This window comes from Artemia franciscana, chromosome 10, assembly GCF_032884065.1.
Source record: "Artemia franciscana chromosome 10, ASM3288406v1, whole genome shotgun sequence".
In the NCBI taxonomy this organism is placed as follows: domain Eukaryota; kingdom Metazoa; phylum Arthropoda; class Branchiopoda; order Anostraca; family Artemiidae; genus Artemia; species Artemia franciscana.
In genome coordinates, this window is record NC_088872.1 from 2,243,894 (window position 1) to 2,267,606 (window position 23,713).

General features: G+C 34.4%; 1 protein-coding gene across 1 annotated transcript in view; it reads left to right on the top strand.

The window, feature by feature from the left end:
• Window positions 1-10,110: 10,110 nt before the first annotated feature.
• Window positions 10,111-23,713, top strand: part of LOC136031648 (follistatin-related protein 5-like) — a 142,588-nt gene continuing 128,985 nt past the window's right edge. Inside the window, exons 1-2 of the mRNA XM_065711301.1 lie at window positions 10,111-10,221; window positions 20,108-20,186. Of these exons, the coding sequence (XP_065567373.1) occupies window positions 20,109-20,186 (78 nt within the window). The 5' untranslated portion in view covers window positions 10,111-10,221; window position 20,108. The remainder of the gene's footprint in view (window positions 10,222-20,107; window positions 20,187-23,713) is intronic.

Consider the following 23,713-nt stretch of genomic DNA (forward strand, 5'->3'; position numbering starts at 1 on the left):
TCCTGAGTTTTATCGATTATGAGCAAGCTTTCGATTCTATTGATAGAAGAGCGCTAGCAAAAGTCTTATCCTGATATGGTATACCAGAAAAATACATTAAAGTGATGTGTACTATGTATGAGAATAATACTGCTGCGGTTAAGGTAGGAAATGAGGTTAGCAACTGGTTTTGCATTAAATTAAATAAAAAAACAAGTTTTTTGAAATGAAAGTAAGGAGCGACATTAAAACTTAAAACAAAAGAAATTACTCCGTATATGAAAGGGGCTTTTCCTCCTCGACGTCCCGCTCTTTACGTTAAAGATTTTTATTGTTTTAAAAAGTAGAATTGCGAGAAAGAATCAAACTTTAGCGCAAGGAGTGGGGTGTAGAGGAGGAAAAGCCCCTTTCATATACGGAGTATTTTCTGTTTGTTTTAAGTTTTAATGTCGCTCCTTACTTTCATTTCAAAAAACTTGTTTTTTTTATTTAATTTCTGAAAGTTTTTAATTAATGCATTTCTGATTTTGGCTCTCCGTACATAAATTATTAAAATGAAATTTGTACATTAATTCTTTTTTTTTGGCTAATTTATATATATATATATATATATATATATATATATATATATATATATATATATATATATATATATATATATATATATATATATATATATATATATATATATATAAATATATATATATATATATATATATATATATATATATATATATATATATATATATATATATATGAGGGTATTTATCCCCTCATTAATACCTCACTCTTCACACTAAATCTCAAGTTTTGTCCTAATTCTTTAAGAATGACCACTGAATCAGAAAGGTCGTAGAATAAATAGTTGAAATTACTGAAAATAATTTAGCATAAAGAGCGAGGTATTTATCTCCTCCTAAATACCTCGCTCTTTATGCTAAATTATTTTTATAACCTCTCATATAAGTAATAATCTCTGTTTGTTTTAAGTTTTAATGCTTCTCCTTACTTTCAATTGAAAAAACTTTTTCATATTTACATTTTCATTGTTTTTTTTTAAATTAATGCTAGAAAATCCTGCGCCTTTTCATTGAATTTCTCCTCCCCCATGAAATATTCCTCCAAGGAAAGATCCTCCCATATAGCCCCCTCCCCTGAGCCCCACACCCAAACCAATTAAATCCCCCAGAAAACGTATGTACACTTCCCAATAGCCATTACTGTATGCAAAAAATGATCAAAGTTTGTAACTTGCTGCCCCTCCTCCATGGACTATGGGGGAGTAAGTCATCCCCAAAGACATAGTTATTATGGTTTTCGACTATGCAGAACAAAATGGCTGTCTCAAAATTTTGATCCGTTCACTTTGAGAAAAAAATGACCGTGGGAGGGGGCCTAGGTGCCCTCCAATTTTTTGGTCACTTAAAAATGGCACTAGAACTTTTCATTTCCGTTATAATGAGCCCTCTTGCGGCATTCTAGGACCACTTGATTGATGAACCCTGGGAAAAAAAACAAAATAAGCAAAAAACAAACAAATAAACACGCACCCGTCCTCTGTCTTCTGGCAAAATATACGAAATTCCACATCTTTCTAGATAAGAGCTTGAAATTTTCGCTACTCGGTTCTTTGATACGCTGAATGCGATGGTGTGATTTTCGTTAAGATTCTATGACTTTTGGGGGGTTTTCTCCCTATTTTCCTAAATAAGGCAAATTTTCTCAGGCTCGTAACTTTTGATGACAAAGACTAAATTTGATGAAACTTATATATTTAAAATCAGCATAGATTCTTTTGATATATCTTTTAGAATCGAAATTCCGTTTTTTAGAGTTTCGTTTACTCTTGAGCCGGGTCGCTCCTTGCCACAGTTCGTTACCACGAACTGTTTGATCAGGAGTTAAGCATGGTTGTGTTCTATCCCCCTTTATATGGATCATTTTGATGGGCTTCGTCTTAAGGAGCACAGGGAGATGGAGACCACGGAATCAAAAGGGGAGGAAAAACGCTCCTGGACTTAGATTATGCAGATGATTTAAGCATATTAGATGACAGTGTGAGCAAAATGAATGAATTTCAAGAGGTTTTGCGAGTTAAGGGTGCTAGAATAGGCTTGAATATTATTGTGGAGAAGACTAAGTCACTAAGGCTAGGAATAAGTGAAGATGGAAAGGTGACGCTGGGTCGAAAAGATTGATCAAGCTGGTAGCTTCACTTACCTTGGTAGTATTATTAGTAAAGACGGTGGGAGCAGTGAAAAGGGTAAAAGTAGAATAGCTAAGGCTCAGGGTGTTTTTTTTTACAGTTAAAAAAAAAGTTTCGAAGAATAGAAAGATAAGTTTGCAAAGCAAAATTAGAATATTGGAAGCTACAGTGATGACAGTGGTCAAATATGGCTCTGAAGCACAGGCGCTCCGAAAAGCAGATGAAAATTTACTAGATGTTTTCCAGAGAAATTGCCTACGGATTGTTCTGGGTACCCGGCTGACTGACCGTATTTCAAACAGTAGGTTTTACAAAAAACGTGGTTCAATCCTGCTTTCTAGGGCTATAATGAAAGAAGTGTGGAGATGGCTAGGCCACGTTCTGCGGATGAAGGATGACAGATTGCCGAAGATTCTCCTTTTTAGCCAACCGTCTGGGGCTATATGGAAAGCAGGTCGTCCTTGTCTGGGTTTGGAGGATGTCATAAATAGAGATTTAAAGGAAATGGAAACTTCCTGGGAGGGTTTAAAGAGGGAGGCCTTGAATCAATTTGATTGGAGAAGGAGCGTGCGTAGCTGTGTTGGCCTCGGATGACTTTGTGCTGCAATGGGTTATAAGTAGTAGTAGCAGTAGTAGTAGATCGTGCTAATTTAAATTAAAAATTCTCGGGTATAGACTAAGGGGAATTCATACTCAGCCCACCAGCATAATGGAATAAATCAAAGACATCATATGGGTTCTGAGACAACACTAATTGAAGTCTATTAGGAGAACTGAATCAGAATTTTTTGCTCTCACGGATCTACATTTGAGAGAAGCAAAGAATCAGGTTCTGGCGTATGCCACGATGCTAGACGTCAAAACGTATTTGCTAAACTTGCCTTTTAACCTTCAAAGATGAAAAATAACGAACATCTAAATTGAAAGACGAATTAACCCTTGGAATAAATTTGCTTTATCCATGGCCTAAAACACAAGAATCCGCCAAAAGGATTGGGGTACAGGGCAATAAGATAGAAAAGTGAGCGAACCAAGGATCAGTTTTCTTTGGTCCTATCCCCTGGGATAATCCCACGAAGAACAAACGTCGGTGTCAACTGAAGTTGAAGTTTGAATGTCTGGCTTATGTAATAAGGTTTGAAGGAAATGATTTTCGATTCCAATACAGGGTAAACATAGTGGATGGGGGTACTAGGTTTAGATTTAGCCAGGTTGTGTAGTGACTGGTAATGGAAAGGAGTGTTTCCAAAGGAGTTTAGATTGGAAAAGCTGTGCCTTGGGAAAGGGAGAATAGCTGACCAGCAGTTTCAAGATGGGGGGAGGGGTTGGCTGATTATCATTAGAAACTTCTTGAAATGAGTCCTCCCCATGAGACTCCTCATTCTCAAAAGAGGCAGAATACCCCTTGCAGTTGAGAGGACCATCCCAGATACCTTCCGAAGCTTTTCCAATCACAACCTAAAATTTAAAGCATCCTGACCTCCAACACCCGTTGTAATCCATTCAATTCCATCTTTTGATCGTATCTAATTTCCCCAATAGGTCCAAAACCTTCGCCTTCCTCCTAAACTCTTTCGTTTGACCAAAATGTTTTAATTCTACCACAATGCAACTTTCCGATTATTTTACACTGAATTTGTGCATCATTTTTTTGTGTCTTTTTCACTTTCCTCCAATTTACAATCATATTCATCTTCTAATTGGACATTATTGTCCATTTCTTAGAGCAAATTTTTTATTTTAATCTAGTTTCATTTTCTTTCTCAACTTCTAATTGGGCATTATTGACTTTTTCTTAGAGCACATTTTTTTTGTTATAATCTCGTTTCATTTTTCTTTTCTTTCTCCGAGTTTTCACTAATTTGATAGAATAAATAAACGATTTGTCATCAAATGGGAATTGAATTGCCTTATTCGGTTTCTCTCGGACTTAGGAGGAAAAGCGCGTACGGTGAATTTGTTTTCTCTCTTCTCTGGCATTTGAGCGCCTAATCCTGGTGCCTAATTGCTGGCACCTCATATTTGGTATAATTGTTTGAAGTTTGCCATTTTCTAAAACGTTTCCCGCACAGTCAATTTTACGAGTCTCATATTCCATATAAGTTGACATAGCCAGTTTCGCGTCACATTTTACAGAGTTATCAACATTTCAAACTGGAATATCAAGCATTTCGTTTTATAGACAAGACGGCTTCACTTCCTATTTTGGCTTCTTGGTCACTTCACCTCCCTTCCTAGTCAACAAAATTACATGCTTTTCCACCTTAGAATTCAAGTTTTGATGCGTCTCACGTCCTCGCAATCGATCCTTAGAAAAATATTCTGGCCATCTGATGGCTTACAAATTACTTTTGGCAAAATATCACTCTCTGGAATTCTTTAGCGAGTTTTCTATTAGAACTTTCATAATTTTTCCAAACTCTTGATAATTTTTCCCTTAGTCTACCTATTTATGTTTCCATTCTCATTTGTCGGCTTCCCTGAGTTTTTCTCTAGCACTTTCCTTCTTCTTTCTTTTCCTTTCTCTACTGTTTCCTCTCTTTCTTTCAGTTCCATTAGAAACTTCCAAATGTTTATTTCCATTTATTACGGCATATCGGAATTCTTTAGCGAATTTTCTATTAGACCTTTCAGAATTTTTCCAAACTCTTGATAACTCTCTCTGCGTCTACCTCTTTACGTTCCTATTCTCTTTTTCTGCTTCCGTGAGGGTTTCTCTAGCGCTTCCCTTCTTCTTTTTGTCCTTTCTCTACTGTTTCTATGGGCTTCCTCTCTTTCTTTCAGTTCCATTAGAAACTTTCAAAGGTTTATTTCTATTTATTACGACATAAGTGGGAGCTACCACTTCTTGAGCTAGTTGGTCTTTATGAATCTGGAGGACACGTAATTTCTCTCTCAATAGGCCTTATCTCTCTTCAAAATTTTGATCAAAATTTTCACCGAAAACGAAAATAAGCCCAATCCTCGTAGGTAATATCGCTTAAATAATTAATTAATCGTGGAAATAACGATACAGCCTTACTATTTCTAATTATCAGTGACTCGTAATATTATATTCTGAAAAATCACTTGAATGATTGGGAATATTGATACTTAATTAGCAAATAACAACTTAATTCGCTACAAACAATTCTTCGATGAGCGAAGTAAATGTCCGAAAAGCAAACTTACAGGGTTATGGTGGGTGAAAAAGTAAATTAAACAAACGTGCGAATATTCTAGTGATGGGTTTGCTGGACTAAAAATCACATAGGGGAAACCACCCTGCAACACAAACCACGTATCCACCCTAGATACTGGCTACTCCAAATGTAATATCCCTCTAGGCAGATTACGCCAACAAGGATGAACTTATCTCACCATTCTACCAAAATTACGAAAAAATAGGCAAATTTTCGTCAATTTTCCGAATCAAAAATCTCACAGACTTTATGCTGAAGATTATCGCCAAGTTTGCACTAAATTCACTGGAACTATGATCCAACGTATACTGTCTTTTATCCGTTCTTACACCCTGCGATATTTTTGAATACATTTCCCAATTCCATTGCTGTAATGTTGATCCACCCTTGAATTTAGTTCCCCAATTAACTCAAATTTATTTGTTTTTATTCTTCGTACCTCACAATTGTCTCATTATTCTTGTAAAGGAAATGGATTTGAGAGTTTTTCCCTAATTTTATGCTATTTCGTTAGGCTATGCCTACACCTCCTTTCATCTTAAGTACCCTGATAAAATCCGTTCTCCCTTTGAAGAGCCAAGCTCATCAAAAAAAAAAAAAAAAACAATTAGCAATCGGGTTTTTAATTTTGTATTTCTCCACACAAGTTTTATTGGCTACTATACAGGCTAAATTAACTAGTATCTTCGTAAACACATTTTTGATTCACTACCATTGTCCCAGCAATGTTCTTAGTTTGTCACTACCATCATTATTCTAGCCTAGCACCACCCGGTTAGTTATCGGGTGCCACCTGTACACGTAGCAAAATGCCACCAGTTCCACGACTGATGGTACTAGGGTATGGTATCGTGCCAAAGAAGTCCAGAGTCTCTCGTATATTATTGTGCCCTCAATATTTGTAAATCTATCGTTTGTCAGGGCTGACCTTGACGCTATTTATTTAAGTCCTCTGCAACCACGGTGCCACAATCAACTCTAAAACGCCATGCATTTTAAGTGTTCTGCCCTTTCTGATTTCAAATAAACGACAAGTGTACTATCAGAAGTATGTACGTGCCACTCTACTTTGTGGAAGGTGCCAGCGTAATCAAGCTAAAAATTCTCTGAAAAACAACTCTTCCTTCTCCCCAGGAAAGATGTCTCAAATAACACAGGACTCTCCCTATGGTCAAACTCTACTCCTCAACTGTAGGCTAATAAAAAGAAGTCAAAAGTAAAAAAAAATATAGGCTTACTTCTTTTAATTCAAGTTTTATAACAAGACTGAAAAAATAACTGTCGTTTCGACACCCGGTTTAAAAATCACCCATGGTACGACAAACAGGACCAGCCAATCTTAACTCTTACGGGGTGCAATGTAAAGCTACGTGGCATCCATGATGTAAAAAATAATTATCCCTCTTTCACCAGTTGAATTTTTGCCAAATCTGGGCTCCAAAAAGACATTTCTAAAAGGGATGAATCATCTTAAGCGTGCAACGACTGTTAAAGCTATTCAGTCAGTTTTTGAGAAACAATATCAAATTAAAAGGAAAAATCACAGATTACGAAGCAAAAAGGAAGGGTAGGAGTGTCACAGGGAGTCCCAGCGTAGGAATATTCTAATTTAGCAAAAGAAAAAAAATGAAAGGATATTTATCTGGTGATGATGGCCAAATTGTCTGGTAATCATGGCAAAACATAAACTGATATTATTTTCAACATTGAAGTTTCAAAGTTCAACATCCCCTTCAATATTCCCTGAAAAAAGTCACAAATAGATGTAGCAGCAGTTACAAGCAGCCGTAGTCACATCTGCAAGTTGTCGTAGTTGGAAGTAGTCACAGTTAAAGTCGCAACTAGTCTCTTTTGCCGACTCATTAGCAGCAGTAGTAATAAAAGCCATGAAAGCTTTAAGTTAATACCTTACCCGTTCCTAAGATATTGCAGATAAGATTTTTTGCTAAGTTAGATATATCTAGTTTCTCTTGATTCAGTTCAACATACCTCTCGACGTTTCCCGAAATTCTGCCTCAATATCCTTAGCCTTATCAGACAAACCCTGGATCAATTAATCCCATAAGGGTAGATCCATGCAGGATTTCCTAATGACAAGTCCTGCATTTAAAATGCAGACAAATTGCATAATTTATATTTCTTGCCCTGAGGGCTCTGAGGGCACGATATTCACAGAGGCATAGCCATAAGAAGTTGTGACTATTTCGAACAAAAGAGATTTTAAGATCTCTACCAGAGTCTAGGGTAGTACCGAAAAGGGCAGTAGAGTGGCTGCCCTTTGTTCCTTTTTCAACATCTCTCGCTAAAGAGTATTTTGTTTCAGCTTAATACCCTTAGCCATTCTTTAGATGTTGCTGCTTTCTTCTTTCAAAAGCTCTCCTGCATATAGTTTGCTTTCATTTTATTTGGCGTTCCCCTTACCATTTTCTAAAAGCTTTACCTTAATATCCTTACCTGTTTTGAAGACTCAGGAGCAAATATGTCCTCTTTCCTGATAACCAGCCTAGTATAAAAATATGTAAAACTGACTTTTCGATTACTTTGAAGAATATGGCTGTTCCAAAAGATTAATCAAATATCTTTGGAGGGAGGGCATCTAAAAAGAAAATGAGTGGGTGACTGGTTGCTCTACAACTATTTTCATCATCCTCCTCAACATGCATTGAAAGTTCAGCTTAGTACCCTCAGCTGTTATTGTGATTTTGTAGATCCATCTTTTTAATAAACAGGATGTACATACAATCTTAAAATTATTTTAACCTTCCCCAAAATTTCATATTAATACTCTTGGCCTTGTCGAACAGATCTAGAATCAGACGGCCCCTTTTCCTAATGATATATCCTGTATGTGAAAAAAGGCAAGTTGCTTAAATCACAATCCTTAACCTTGGGGCCGTGGGGGACTGTAGTGTAGTTGCTAGACCTTTCAACTATAATGAAAAAAATCGATTTTTCACACTTTTAATCACTGGTGAGGGAAGGGATCACCTAAAAACGACTAGGTGGCTGGTTCCCCTCCAATAGCCGTTCAATATCCCCTTCCATATTGCCTTAAATATTCAACTTAATACCTAGGCCGTTCCTTAGATATTGATGATATGTCCCAGTTTGTTTTATTATGTTTAATATTCCTCTCAAAAAGCTCTGGGGGGGGGATCTCATCTCCATAAGCTTACTAATTTGAGCTTTCGATTGTTTTGAAAGAGATATCTGTTTCAAAATTTGATCAGACATTTTTGGAAGGAGGATGACTAAAATGGGCATGGGATGGGGCTAGTGGTCTTCGAATCATTTTTCAACATCCTTTTCAACGCGCTGGGAAATATTCAACTCAATACCCTCAGCCGTACTTAAGATATTCCAGATCATCCTTTTTGATAAACTGGATACACATAATACTTTTTGATTTAGCACAGCACATCCCTAAACATTCTCCAAAGTTTCACCTGAATGCCCCCAGCCTTTTCATATACATACAGAAACAAGATCCCCTTTTCCTAACGATAAATCCTGCATATAAACATTGAGCGAATTACATATTTTACAATCCATTCCACGGGGCTATAAGGGAATTTCGTTGCTGGAATTATAGCTATTAGACGTTTTGACTAGTTCAAACAAAAAACAATTCCAAAATTTGGCCAGCGTTGAACAGAAGGGCATCTAAAAATGCAAGAAGAAATGGGGCTGGTCGCCCTCCATTATCTCTTCAGCATTTTTTCAACAAACCTTGAAATTCTCAACTTAATACCCTCAGTCGTTTTTAGACATTGCCAATATTCTATTTTCACAGCTAGCTAGCAAATAGTCTGTTCTGATTGTGTTTGGTATCCCTCTCAACTTTTCCTTACAGTTTCACCGTAACACCCAAAACCCTTGCCCCTAGACCATGGCTCTTACCCCAGACACTAGAGAATAGATGCGTCAACCCTGGTGGCAAAGTTATTTGACCTTGGGACTATTTTAAACGAAAAGGCTATTTCAAAATTTTGACCAGATGTATCTGGGTAAAAAGACGTGGGGGCTAGTTGCCCTAAGACCACTTTTGACTCTTAAAAAGGGCACTAGAACATCCGATTTCCAATCGAATGAACCCCTGCCAAAGTTTAAACGATCACCCTTCCATAAGAAGTGCCTCTGAAAAAAAAAACAGTGAAGGCTTTTGGCACTTTATTATAGGCAATGAATGCTATAGCGTGCCTCTGATACCCGAATAGTCAAATGAAGCAAATTCATGAGTATACGATGGATATTAAAGTGTGTACACAACTTAGAGAGTATATCCTCCACCAGCAATAAAAGTTGTCTTTTTTGCAATTATTGATTATTTTCTTTTATTGTGGATACAATAGTGTCTTATAAAATAAAAAAATATTATTTTCTTTATAAACCATATTGTCTTCACAAGTCGTCAAAATAAAACCTCATTTTTTCACCCTAAAGTTCTTAGTTGGAACAAGGATCATGTGTCGTTCCTTTCAATTTTTTTTATTGAAACTATCTACGTTCATCGTTAAAGTAGACTTCTTTCATCACCTTGGCAAATTGTTGTTATTCACCTTTTACTCGGACAAAGTATATGAGCCAAAGAGGGGACACTTCAAGGGCTAATGGAGTAATTGAAAACCAATAAAATCGGAAAAGATAGAAAAAGCCTTTTCCAAATATTCTCTTTCTTTAATCGATAGAAAGTTAGTTTCCATGGTGATAATTCCGCAGAACTCTATTCTGCTTTCGCGCAAGAACTCGGAATCATTTCCCAGTGTCATTTTGAAACTCAGTTGAAATAGAGCTTAAAAAGGGGTAGTGTCTGAGGAATACAAAGCAGTAGCCTAAACATCAACAAAAAAGAAAGTAAGTAATCTCTTTCGAGATATGCTTTTGTTCTTAGATCTAGCTAAATAGCCTTATTGTTCACACAACTTTTACAGTTTTCTCATTAAATACTAGCATCATTACTAGTATATATTACATAAAAAAAACTAGTTTTTTTAACTGAAAGTAAGGAGCGACATTACAACTTAAAACGAACAGAAATTACTCCATATATGAAATGGGTTGTCCCCTCTGCAATCCCTCGCTCTTTACGCTAAAGTTTTTAATTGTTTTAAAAAGTAGAATTGTGGCAAAGAGTCAAACTTTAGTGTACAGAGCGAGGGATTGTGGAGGGGACAACCCATTTCATATACAGAGTAATTTCTGTTCGTTTTAAGTTTTAATGTCGCTCCTTACTTTCAGTTAAAAAACTAGTTTTTTTAAATTTAATTTCTGAACGTTTTTGAATTATTGTATGTTTGATTTTGGCTCTCCGCAAATAAATTATTAAAATGAAATTTGCATTTTAATTCCTTTTTTGGCTAAATGGCTTTCTCTTAGTTTTGATCAGACAATTTTGAGAAATAAGGGGTGGGGAAGGAGGCTTAGTTGCCATACAATTTTTCGGTTACATAAAAAGGCAACTATACATTTTAATTGTTAAAGAATTTTTTTATTAGTAAAAAATATACGGAACTTAAGAATTAACTTACGTAACAAACTTTTATATTCTTTAATTTTTATTATGTATATGAGGGGGTTTGTACCCTCGTTAATACCTCGTTCTTTACACTAAATTGTAAGTTTTGTCCCAATTCTTTAAGAATGACCCCTGAATCAGAAAGGCCGTAGAATAAATAGTTGAAAATACTAGAAATACTATAGCATAAAGAGCGAGGTATTTATCTCCTCCTACATACCTCGCTCTTTATGCTAAAGTAATTTTAGAACCCCAAAAATTCGTAATAATCTCTGTTCGTTTTAAGTTTCAATGCTACTCTTTACTTTCAATTGAAAAAACTTTTCCATCTTTATTTTTTCATTGTTTTTTTTATGGTAATTTTAGAAAATCCTGCGCCCTTTTAATTGAATTTCTATTCCCCCATGACATATTTCTCCAAGGAAAGATCCTCCCACATACCCCCCTCCCCTCAAACCCTCCCCCACAACCAAAAAAATCCCCTGAAAACGACTGTACGCTTCCCAATAACCATTATTATATGTAAACACTGGTCGAAGTTTGTAACTTGCAGCCCCTTCCCCAGGGACTGTGGGGGAGTAAATCATTCCCAAAGACATAGTTATTATGGTTTTTGACTATGTGGAACAAAACGGCTATCTCAAAATTTTGATATGTTGACTTTGGAGAAAAAATGAGCGTAGGAGGGGGGCCTAGATACCCTCCAATTTTTTTGTTCACTTAAAAAGGGCACTAGAACTTTTTATTTCCGTTACAATGAGCCCTCTTGCGACATTCTAGGACCACTTGGTCGATACAATGACCCCTGGGGAAAAGAAAACAAACAAACAAATAAACACGCACCCGTGATTTGTCTTCTGGCAAAAAATACAAAATTCCACATTTTTGTAGATAGAAGCTTGAAAACTTTGCTATAGAGTTCTCTGATACACCGAATGCGATGGTGTGATTTTCGTTAAGATTATGTGACTTTTAGGGGGTGTTTTCCCCTATTTTCTAAAATAAGGCAAATTTTTTCAGGCTCGTAACTTTTGATGACAAAGACTAAATTTGATGAAACTTATATTTTTGAAATCATCATAAAAATCTGATTTTTTTTTTATGTATATTGTAGCATCAAAATTCCGTTTTTTAGAGTTTTGTTTACTATTGAGCCGGGTCGCTCCTTACTACAGTTCGTTACCACGAACTGTTTGACTAAAAAATACTAAATACTATTATACTAGTAAAGATTAAACTAGTAAATATTATACTAGTAAACAGTAAATACTAGTATTATTACTAGTACATAAAATATTAGTATATGCAGCAATCCACTTCTGGTCCTGGAATTTGATTCAGGTTATGGGATTTTGCAAAAGTGTCTTTATAATAATCCTTTTTGCCTCATCATCTTATTCATCATCTATATGTAATTCATCATCTGATACCATTCATCCTGTTGGTGATTATAGAGAGCTTGAGTGCTTAGTTTTATCTTTGCCTTTAGCAAATTGACGAGATATTGGTGTTTTTCTTCTTTTTTCATAGACATCAGAAAGATTTTTTTTTCATCACGTTCAATGAATGTATTGGAAATTGAAATAATTGCAAAATTTCGACCATAAAACACTGATATAAAAACCATTTTGAATGTAATTCCAAGCCCGGTACACAAATAAACTAATATTTATTGTAAAAACCGGAGATTTAAATATTGGATGCAAAGAGATACAAATGAATTGTTATACCTTTTTTAGTCCTTGTAATGTTTGTTTGTTGCTTTTCGATTTTCTTAAATTTTTTCTTTCTTTTTGTTAATTTTGGTTAAGTACAGGGCAAAATAGAAAATAAATAGTGGTCACTTGTATCGTTATCACTAAGTAAAAGCTTTGCAGTTGCAAAGATAGTTAAAATGTCTTTAAAACAAAGGCTAAAAGCCATATCAGCGTGTATAAAGCTTTATCGAATGTGTTTCCATGCAAATTACTCTTGGTAAATGAGCCATAGGATTCTTGGTGTCTATAGTGTTATCACTCCATTAAAGCTTACCACCAGGCAAAGATGATTGCAGCAGGCAAAGATGATTGCAGCAGGCAAAGAAGAATATTACTTAATATGTTTTGTTCTTCTACTTACTTGATATTACCTAAAAAATAAAATTGATAGCCTAAAAGTCATAGAATCTTAATGCGAATCACACCATCAGATTCAGCGTACCGCATAACCCAACTGCAGCTGTTTCAAGCTCTAATCTGTGAAAATTGAATTTTGTATTTTTATTTTCTTTTTTTGCCAGAACATAGATCAATGATGCGTGTTTATTTATTTTTTTTTTTAATTTCTTTTCCTTTAAAACATCTTTAATGGACGAAGAAGCACATTTTTCCAACCAAGAATCGAAACAAAACCGAACCAATTATTCAACCACAAAGAGAACCTCTTGTTTCATCGAGTACGACTTTTGGTCAGACTTTACGTTCTTTAACGGCTCACTATTCGGTATCGGAAAAACGAATAAGAAAGTAGTGGAGTTATTTTGCTTTGCTTTCTAACATACGCTTTCGCATTAAAGTGACTGGTTTCATGAAATAAGTAGCAAAAATTAGCAAGTGAAATTAAAACACACTTTTTAACATGGAAGTATAAGCAGGGGACAGTAATCTTTCATTTTTTATATGCGTAAACATTAGCCCCCTTTTTTGGCTAATTAATCTGCTCAAATCTCAAGTCATTCTGTTCAGATTGTTGGAATTGCTTGTTCAAATTGCTAATCTCAATCGAAAGTGCTAAAATTTCATTCGTTTGTCAAACAGACCAGCCAACAGGGGATACTGATGTTACTCTCATCGAAGTTCCTAGACAGCTGGTCTGACCCAAATAAATTTTGATTTTCTAAATAAAAAAAAATGGCCTAATCAGTAACCTAAAATCAGAGTCACCAGAGTTTCTTTATTTTTTCAAAAAATGTAAGACCGTAGCAAATCGATTAGCCTAAAATAAGCCTGTTGTTTCAAACCTTTGAAAACCACTGGGATTTTTTTTATCAAACATTTCTTGGTGCCAAACTATAAGTAAGGGGCGACCGGGCTCAATACTAACCGAAACTCTAAAAAATATAATTTATACTATGATATGGAATTTATGGAATATTATGGAATTTATATTTGAGATATATCAAAAGAATTGACTTGTTACGCTGATTTCAAATATATAAGTTACGCTAGGTTTAGTTTTACCCATTAAAGGCTTTGTCTGAAACAGTACTTTTTTGTATTTATCTGAAACAGATAAATTTTGGCTGATTTTCAAAAAAGGGGAAACACCCCCTAAGAGCCATATAATCTTAATGAAAACCATACCATCAAATTCACCTTATCAGAAAACCCTGCTGTAAAGGTTTCAAGCTCCTATCTCCAAAATGTGGAATTTTGTATTTTTTGCCAGAAGAAAGATTACAGATGCGTGTCTATTCGTTTTTTTTTCATGGGTGACTGCATTGACCCAGTGGTCCTTTAATATGGTTAGAGGGCTCATTCAAACGGAAATTTAAAGTTTTAGTGCCCTTTTTAAGCGAACAAAAAGATTGGAGGGCAACTAGGCCCCCTCCCCACTCCTTTTTGCCAAATCGTCCCATCAAAATTTGAGATAGCCATTTTGTTCATCATAATTAAAAGATCCAATAACTATGCCTTTTATACAACATGACCCCCCCCCCCAACGGACCCAGGGGGAAAAAATTTTAAGCTATAAAATTTCCCCACTGTTTGAGCATAGTATTTGTTACGAGGAAGTATGTAGACTGTATGTTTTCGTATGGGGGGGGTGAATTTTGGGCTGAGAGTTTTTCCACGAGGGAATTTTCCATGGGGAGGAAAGTTTTCATGAGGTGTACTTATCAGGGGAAATCATACACTAGGGGAATTTGCCAGAATTCCTAAGCAATTTTTTTTATATATGTCTTGCTTTCTCTTTTCCGTCTCAATTTTGGGCGTAGAGTTGTTAAGGGTCATTGTCAGGAGTAAATTTTCATCGGGATTGAATTGTTTAAAGGATATTTCTATGGGGAGGAGAATTTTTTCGTGGAGGTGCAGCGTGATTTTGCGGTATTATTTATAAAAAGATCAAAAATTAAAGTCAGTACAACATCAAAAAGTACAACTTAAAGTAAAGAGCAGCATTAAAACATAAAATAAACAGAGATTATTACGTATATGACGGGGATTGCCCTCTTATCAATTCCTTGCCCTTTACGCTAAAGTTTTAATTTTGTCCCAATTCTTTAAGAACGACTCTTGAAACTCAAGGTTTGTATAATTAGAACAATAAGAAACTGTTTTAAAATTATTAGAAAACTTTAACGTAAAGAGCTAGGTATTGAGGTGGGGACAGCCCTCCTCATACACATATAGATAGTGGATTAGTATAGGTAGTGGATAAATGCATTGTCAAAAGAAAATTCCAATTTTCAGTTTGATTATTTGTTTACTTTTCTCGATTTTTTGCATTTCTACTTTTTGTAATTCAAAGTTAATATAGATTCGACTTTTGAACCATTACATTTTACTGTATATAATCTGTTTTGCTTATTTCGATCAATATATTCTTTTTTACAAATTAGTGTTACTTTGTATAAACGAAGAAAAGGGCAATCTTTTTCTTAGAGGCTCTGTACATAGTCAATTATTTTTATTTTTCCTTTTTATGTTTATGTGAATTTTTATTTTCTTCATGCTTAATATAATCTCCTAAATTACCATATTAAGTTTGCGGCAATAGCTACCTAAGACTTAGTAAAGAACTACTAAAGAAAAATTGAATTCGAAGGAAAATATCTAGCGTGAAAAAGGAGAAAATCATTTAAAGCTTATTTAAGAATGGTGACAATTATGTTAGTCCATGTTCATCAATATATCGTAACCCCCTAAATCGGTTTACTGTTTCGGTTTAACATTATTCAAATATAAAGAAAACAAAGCATTATTCTTTTTTACTTTCACAATGCAATTGCCAATGACGGTGTTTGATATGGAAGTGTGACGCTTAGGGAAGTAAAGGAAACATCTCCTCAATCCAACAAGAATGCTCATTCGGGAAAAAAAACTAATTTGTAAAATTTTAGGGTTTAGCATCTCAATTTGAATGATTTTACCGCTGTTTTACTGGATTCACCACTATATTACTGTAACTTCAGATCACCAAGTTCATTTGGGTAGTGGCCATTATCACTTAATGAAGGATATAAAAAGAAGAATATCGAAAGTAAAGTACACTATTGAACTAGGAATAACGTTTCAACATCGATTGTAAAATTTTGTTTCCGTCGTGCAAAGGCTCATCCGCAAGATTATTTAGGGTAGAAGGGAAGTACCAGAGAACTTCTAGTTCTATAACGATAATTACTTTTCTGAGGTGCAGAAAAGCGGGAAAACTAAACGAGAGGACGAAGAATGACTTTAGATATTTAAAAAGTTTATTTCGTGGTAGTCATGCTAATGCTACTCAGAAGTGTTTGGTTGGTTAAATTTCGTTGCTTTTTCCATCTTTTGGTGGTTCATTTGCCTGGTCCTTGTATGTAACTGTTAAATAATAGTACAAACAAAAAGTAGATCGTGATGTTTTCGTTTAATAATTATCATTAACTGGGACCATATATCTATAGAATCAAAGATGATTCATCAATTTCTCTCCGAAAATCCATCTTTTCAGAATGATAAGGAAGTTCGTCATGACGTCATAGACCAATCCTGCCTCCAGATTGAAAAAGAATTATCGGCTTTAAATAAACTCTTATGATGCTGTATTTGTTAGATTATTAGTTAGACGTCAAATATATATATATCCGCATATGACGTCTGAATTATTTCATCATATACCAATTCAAAAACGAATGTATTCAAGCCGAAGTAGCTGAGTTGGTAAAGCGTTATGTTCCAGGTTCTAGGTCCGAGAGGTTCCTGGTTCAAATCTTGGCTTTAGCGTTAATACAAAAGAAGAAAAAAAACTAAAAAAGGTAAAAACTCCAAAAAAAAAACTAAAAAGAAAATACAAAAAAACAAAAAAAGCTAAAAAACTAAAAAAAAATTAAAAAAGGAAAAAAAAAACTACAAACTAAAAAAGGAAAAAAAAAACTAAAAAAAACCTAATAAAAAAACTAAAAAAACTAAAAAAAAACTAAAAACTGAAAAAGCTAAAACTAAAAAAAATAAAAACTGAAAAAGAAAAAAAACTAAAAAAAGGAAAAAAACTGAAAAATAAAGGAGAAAAAGAAAAAACTAAAAAGGAAAAACCAAAAAATTTCTATATACATAAAAATAAGTTGTTTGTCTGTCTGTCCGCATATGACGTCTGAATTATTTCATCATATACCAATTCAAAAACGAATGTATTCAACCCGAAGTAGCTGAGTTGGTAAAGCGTTATGTTTCAGGTTCTAGGTCCGAGAAGTTCTAGGTTCGAACCTTGGCTTTAGCATTAATACAAAAGAAGAAAAAAACTAAAAAAGGTAAAAACTACAAAAAAACTAAAAAGAAAATACTAAAAAAGCTAAAAAACTAAAAAAAAGAAAAAAAGGTAAAAAAACTAAAAAAGAAAAAAACTAAAAAAAAACTAAAAAAAGGTAAAAACTACAAAAAAAACTAAAAAAAACTAAAAACTAATAAAAAACTAAAAAAAAACTAAAAAAAAACTAAAAAAACTAAAAACTGAAAAAGAAAAAAAACTAAAAAAAAGGAAAAAAACTGAAAAATAAAGGAGAAAAAGAAAACTAAAAAAATAAAAATAAAAATAAAAAAACTAAAAAAGGTAAATGTATTCAAGCCGAAGTAGCTGAGTTGGTAAAGCGTTATGTTCCAGGTTCTAGGTCCGAGAGGTTCCAGGTTCGAACCTTGGCTTTAGCATTAATACAAAAGAAGAAAAAACTGAAGCTAAAAAAACTTAAAAACTGAAAAAGAAAAAAAAATTAAAAAAGGAAAAAAACTGAAAAATAAAGGAGAAAAAGAAAAAACTAAAAAGAAACAAAGGAAAAAAAAATTTATATCATCATATACCAATTCAAAAACGAATGTATATACAGACCGGGACACTAATAAAAAAACTAAAAAAACTAAAAACTGAAAAAGAAAAAAACTAAAAGAAGGAAAAAAAACTGAAAAATAAAGGAGAAAAAGAAAACTAAGACGACCGGGACACTCAAAGAGAAATTACAGACTGGGACACCGGGACACAAATGACGACTGGGACGTGTGTGTCGACTGACGTCATGTTTGTCGACTATAAATGACGACTGGACAAAGGGACACAACTACAACAGGGACGCAGGGGGGGCAGAGGGGGGATATATAAATGACGATGGGGACTAGTACTGGGATTAAAGGCTGATGCTGCAAAGTTTTCTATGGTATTCATCATGACAATAGTCCTTTATCCTATTTACGGCGGGTTAAATAACCAGTTATATTGTTGAAAATTACAATCTAGGCATTCATAAGTCCAAAAGGACTTATGTGACACATGCGAAGAGAAACGTGTTGCCTAAAAACATGGCATTGAGCTGCCAGTACTTAAAAAAGAAGAGTATCGAACGACATTTCATTAGCCAGGCTGGGACTAAAGAGGAGAGGAAAAAAGGATAGGGCTAATAGTTCAGCACCTTTTCTATGCTTCGACCTTGAAAATGTATTAGCGCTTCCTCGTTGTAATGCTTCATCAATTTTCTACAAACGGAGGGTTACAGCATATAGCTTGACGAGTGTTTTCACACATCAACGTGCTTCTGGGGAATGCATCGAATAAGTGTACTGCGTAGTGTGGTCTGAAATAGCTACAGGTCGTGGAGCAAACGAAATAGCAAGTGGTGTTGTCCTGATGGTTGAAGGAATTTTATCTACGTATCCTGATCTTTCTGAGATTATTAATTGGGAAGATTCATGTGTGTCACAAAGGCAAAATTTTGTTATGAGCTTCACTATGCAAGATGTACTTCTTCAGTATCTTAGATTTTTGAAAGTAGTAATGAAATATTGTGATCCAGGTCACCCGAGCGTGCAAGAGGTACATACAGTCCATAGCTGTATTGAAAGAAGTCTGAAGCACGATGAAGTATATTCAACCCTGGACTTAGTAAAGCAGCTCAAAAAAGTTAGCAGGAAGCCCGTACATCAATATTCAAATGAACAATCCCCTGGATTTTCAGCAGACCTCCAAGATCTCTAAGTATGCTTATGTTCCATATTCCAAAGCTAAACAGTTTCAATTTAAGCAAGGCTACTGGAAAAAGTCGATTACAAATTTTCATTCTCTGATAATCTTTCTCTAAAATAAACATTACTGTGGAGGGTAAACTTAAGGTAAGGCAACACACTCCTTCAAAAAAATTAGCTGAGTTTCTTGTGGTCCTAAAACGTTTAGATTTCAAACCTGATATTCATATCGAAAAAACCAAGATGCGCAGACAGTCTACAGATTTATGTCTCTTCTAAATGTGGAGTACTACAAGTGTATTTTTGCGACGATACAACAACCAGAAAACAACTAACAACCAATTTTTTTCGTACAGTAAAAAAAAATAAAGCACGAGCAATAATATAAAAGTTCTAAAGGTCTTGCAAGTAACAGATTATCCTCTTACATATTCGGTTAAATGGGTAGGGGGGTAGTTATCGCTTAATCTTCCTTTCCTTCATCTCTGGTTTGTTTTTAAGAAGTGTTGCCTAAAAATTACATTTCGAACTTCACTCTTTCCACAGTTACCTTTCTTTTTTAATATTTTTGAATTGTTGTACTCCCTTGTCAAAATATACACTGATATTTTTGCAATACCAGATGTTTGTTCTTTCATCAATTTAATGTAAACTTTTCAATTTGTGAAAATCTTCAATTTTTCCGGATAAGTGTAACAAGTGTGATAACATAATTGAAATACTGATGAATTTAAAAATGAAGGCTCTTCACGAATTTTATCAAACTTCTGACCCATCTAGATGTTTTCTTAGGCCAAATTATCCTAGGATGCCAATTTTCCCAACAAAATAGGGAGCCATTCTTGACAAAAAAAAAATAAATACCATTAAACCCAATAATGAAACCCAATTAATATGTATCAAGTATATATCAGGTAAGTATAGTTTCTCTTATAATAAGAGTTTAAGGAGTGAGTCGTGGGATTACCGATTTTATTTTATTTATGTTTTTGCAGTCTATCTACTACCCCATGGCTTTTTCTAGTGAATTTATGTCTATTTATAGGATGTCTCGTTCAGTGGTTGTGATTTTACTGGCAGCAATGGCAATTATATTTCAAGTTACCGACGGATCAAGTAGTGATGTATGTAAACGAATTTCTTTTTATGTTGAGTAACATCAATAGAGGAAGACAGCAGGGCTCAATTAACTTCTTGATCTCCCCCCCCCCCCCCACCTACCTTACATTAAAAAAAATTTACTACCATTGAAAAAATACCTTACTCTGTTGAGTATTTCTATTTTATTTTTTTTATCGATAAAACGAAAAAGTATTCTTTCCCCTTTTAGAATTAGAAAAATATTTTCTATCCTATACTTTATATTTTCTTGAATTGACATCCCTTTGATGTCTTAACCTTACATTGGGCTTACAAAATATTGTGCTTAAAATATTGGGCTCGCAAAATATTGTACCTACAATACTGGGCTTACAAAATATTGTGCCTACAATATTTGGCTTACAAAATATTGGGCCTACAATATTCGGCTTGCAAAATATTGTGCTTACAATATTGGGCTTACAACATATTTTGCTTACCAATATTGGGCTTAGAAAATGTTATGCTTACAATACTGGCCTTACAAAATATTGGGCTTACAATATTGGTCTTACAAAATATTTTGCTTGCAATATTGGGCTTACAAAATATTGTGCTTACAATATTGGGCTTGCAAAATATTGTGCTTACAATATTGGACTTACAAGATATCGGGCTTACAATATTTGGCTTAAAAAATATTGGGCTTACAATAGATGCTTTTTGGTTACATAAATGTTATCTAACATAACTTTCAATCTTATTACTTCCTTTTATTTATTCAAAATGTATTAAGGAGCGCCGCAAAATATTGTAGATTCTTATGGTTCCGATATTTTTTTGATATTACTATAGATGGTGCTACTAGTCTTCGTTTCAAGCAGGTGTCTATAAAGGTCATTCTTAGTGCTTAAAAATTTTATTAGTTCAAGTTTAATGGGGATTTTATTTTGTTAAAAATAGATAATGCGACATATTTCCTTAGTGCATGTTTAGGTCTATGACAATAAAGAACGCTAAATAGGCCTACATCGCTGCCTCCTCTGCTACCCATCCCGATTTTGAACGTGCATTTCATAACAATAAAAATAACACAGACTACCCTCCGCTCACGTCCCTCTATCTATAACTTAAAAAATAATGAATAGTACTAATAACAATAATTATACATAATAATAATAACAACAACATACAACCAATTATTAATTATTACCATGCAGACAAAGCTTTACCTTCTTTTAGAAAGAGTCATGAAACCCACATGGTTACAGCTGCTGTTGAATTTATTCATTACCTTAAGAGACATAATTGTAAGGGGAAATTCCAACTAGCTTTCATCAGGATGGGGGAGGATACATAAATGTTTGGTGACGATCACGCTTTCAAACTGGGAATTTATTATATCAGTGATAACAATCCTTTAAATGATGGTCTGCGGGCAGGCCTACAAAATATTTGAAATAACTAAATAGCATATGACAGTGTGTGAAGTGATGATTTTTATATTAATGTTGGTTTGTATTAGCAGCACAGATTTTAAGTTCTTTACTATTTAGTGAGTTTAGCTTCTGCGAATATGAGTTGAAGCGGATTGCCAAATTGTAGAACAATACTGTATATTAGGCTTAATAGGATTAAACAAAAAAGCTTTTTCGATAGAAAGCAAGGAGTAACATTAAAACTTAAAACGAGCAAAAATTATTTTGTATATCAGAGAAGCTTTTCCTTCATTTAAGAAAAGCTGCAGCTTTTCTTAAAGATTCATGACAAAAAGTGAACCGAACAATTTCTTATCCTTTGAAGTTTTAATGTTACTCCTTACTTTCAATTGAAAAAAACGTCAGTTTTACTTTAACATCCGACCGTTATTCATATCATACCAGGATATTCTTTCCCTTTCCCTGTTTAAAGCATCCACTGGAAGATTACTCCGGGAAATTCTCCTTCCCACAGAAAATTCTCTAAGTGGAAGCCCCCCCCCCCGCATTAAATCTGCCCCAGAAAATTTTGAAAAGTTTCTAACTTAAATATAATGTACGTGAAAAATGGACATATTGTGTAACTTAAAGCCCTTTTCCCTAGGACTATGGGGGGTCATATCATCCCCAAGGGCATACATATTAGACCAATCATCGATACTTAATCAAATAGGTACCTAAAATTTTGAAGAGATGCCTTTGGAGTGGGGGGAAATGGACAAAAGAGGGGGTCTAGTTGTCCTAAAAATGTTTTTGGTTACCTAAAAAGGGCAAAACAGCTTCTGATTTACGGTAAAATGAGCCTCTCCCGATCTTTTAGGATACTTGGTTCGATACGATCACCCTATAGGAAAAAATGAATTAATAAATAACAACGCACCTGTGATGTTTCTTCTGGGATAAAAAAAAATGTAAAATTCCATATTTTCTATATAGCAGCTCGGAGCTTATAGACCCCCCCCCCCAATTTCCAAGGTGTCGGTACACATTGCCGAGATCTCGGGATTTTTATTTTAATTTAGCTTATGTTTCTGTCTCTGTTGGACACTGACCGATTTTTTCAGCCCATCTCTTATGTCCCTCATCCAAACTCAAAACCCAAACTGCCCCCTGAAGATGGGGGCTGTTATTCTCCTAATTAGAGTTTTTGGATAGGTTATTATAATTGTTTACTTTTCATCTTAATCTGATACCATTTTTTTTTGCTGTTTATCGATTTCTCACAAGTTTTTTTTTTTTCAAAACGACCTTTTATCATTGATATTAATCGAAATAATAGTTACCATTTCTGAATCTGCTTCAAAGTGGGAATTTTCATCGATTGGTAGATTTTTGTTGGTTTTTTGAACACATTTTTAAATTTTAGACTGCTTTGGGCTACAGTTCCTTCTTCACTAGTTTGTCCCTAGGGGGGCAACCATGATTCCTATCGCAATTGAATGGTTGTTTTAGGTACTGTTGATTGTTTGTAAGTCAGAGTTTTACTGTTATTAGTGTTGGCAAGTCAGAAGAAGTCTTGTCTGAAATGCAGGAGAGTATTCATTTTTTGGTCTAAATTATTATTCTACCTTTTAGATAAATACATAACATAAACATAAGCATGGCAAAATATTTGCAGGTAAAGGTGTATTTATTTCCAAAGGTGTACTTATTGCCGGGAGGAAATGTTCTTTGATTGACAATCAAACTTAACAAATTTTTGACCCTTATATTTTTTACTTAAAAATTGTTTTTACTTTAAGTCCTAATAAAGAAATTGCAACTTCGAATCCTGTTAAAAAAAAAAAAAAAAAACACTATAGGAAAGCATCTCTTCTTGCACCTCCTTAAGCACAACTAAGGTTCTTCAATAACGTTTTAAGTAATAACCTATGAACTTCCACTAAAAAAAAATTAGAATGTTTTATTACCACAGATCAAAAAAGGTCACAGGTATAAGAAAAGTGATATGTAGTACCCCGAGACTTGCTGTCTGTAGGTAGTCTTAACTGATGATGTAATTAAGGTGGTTCTATGTGCGCATTAACAGCTTCGGGAATAATTTCACGAGTTTGGATCATCCCAGGTCAAAAGAGGTTCTAAGTATTTGGAAA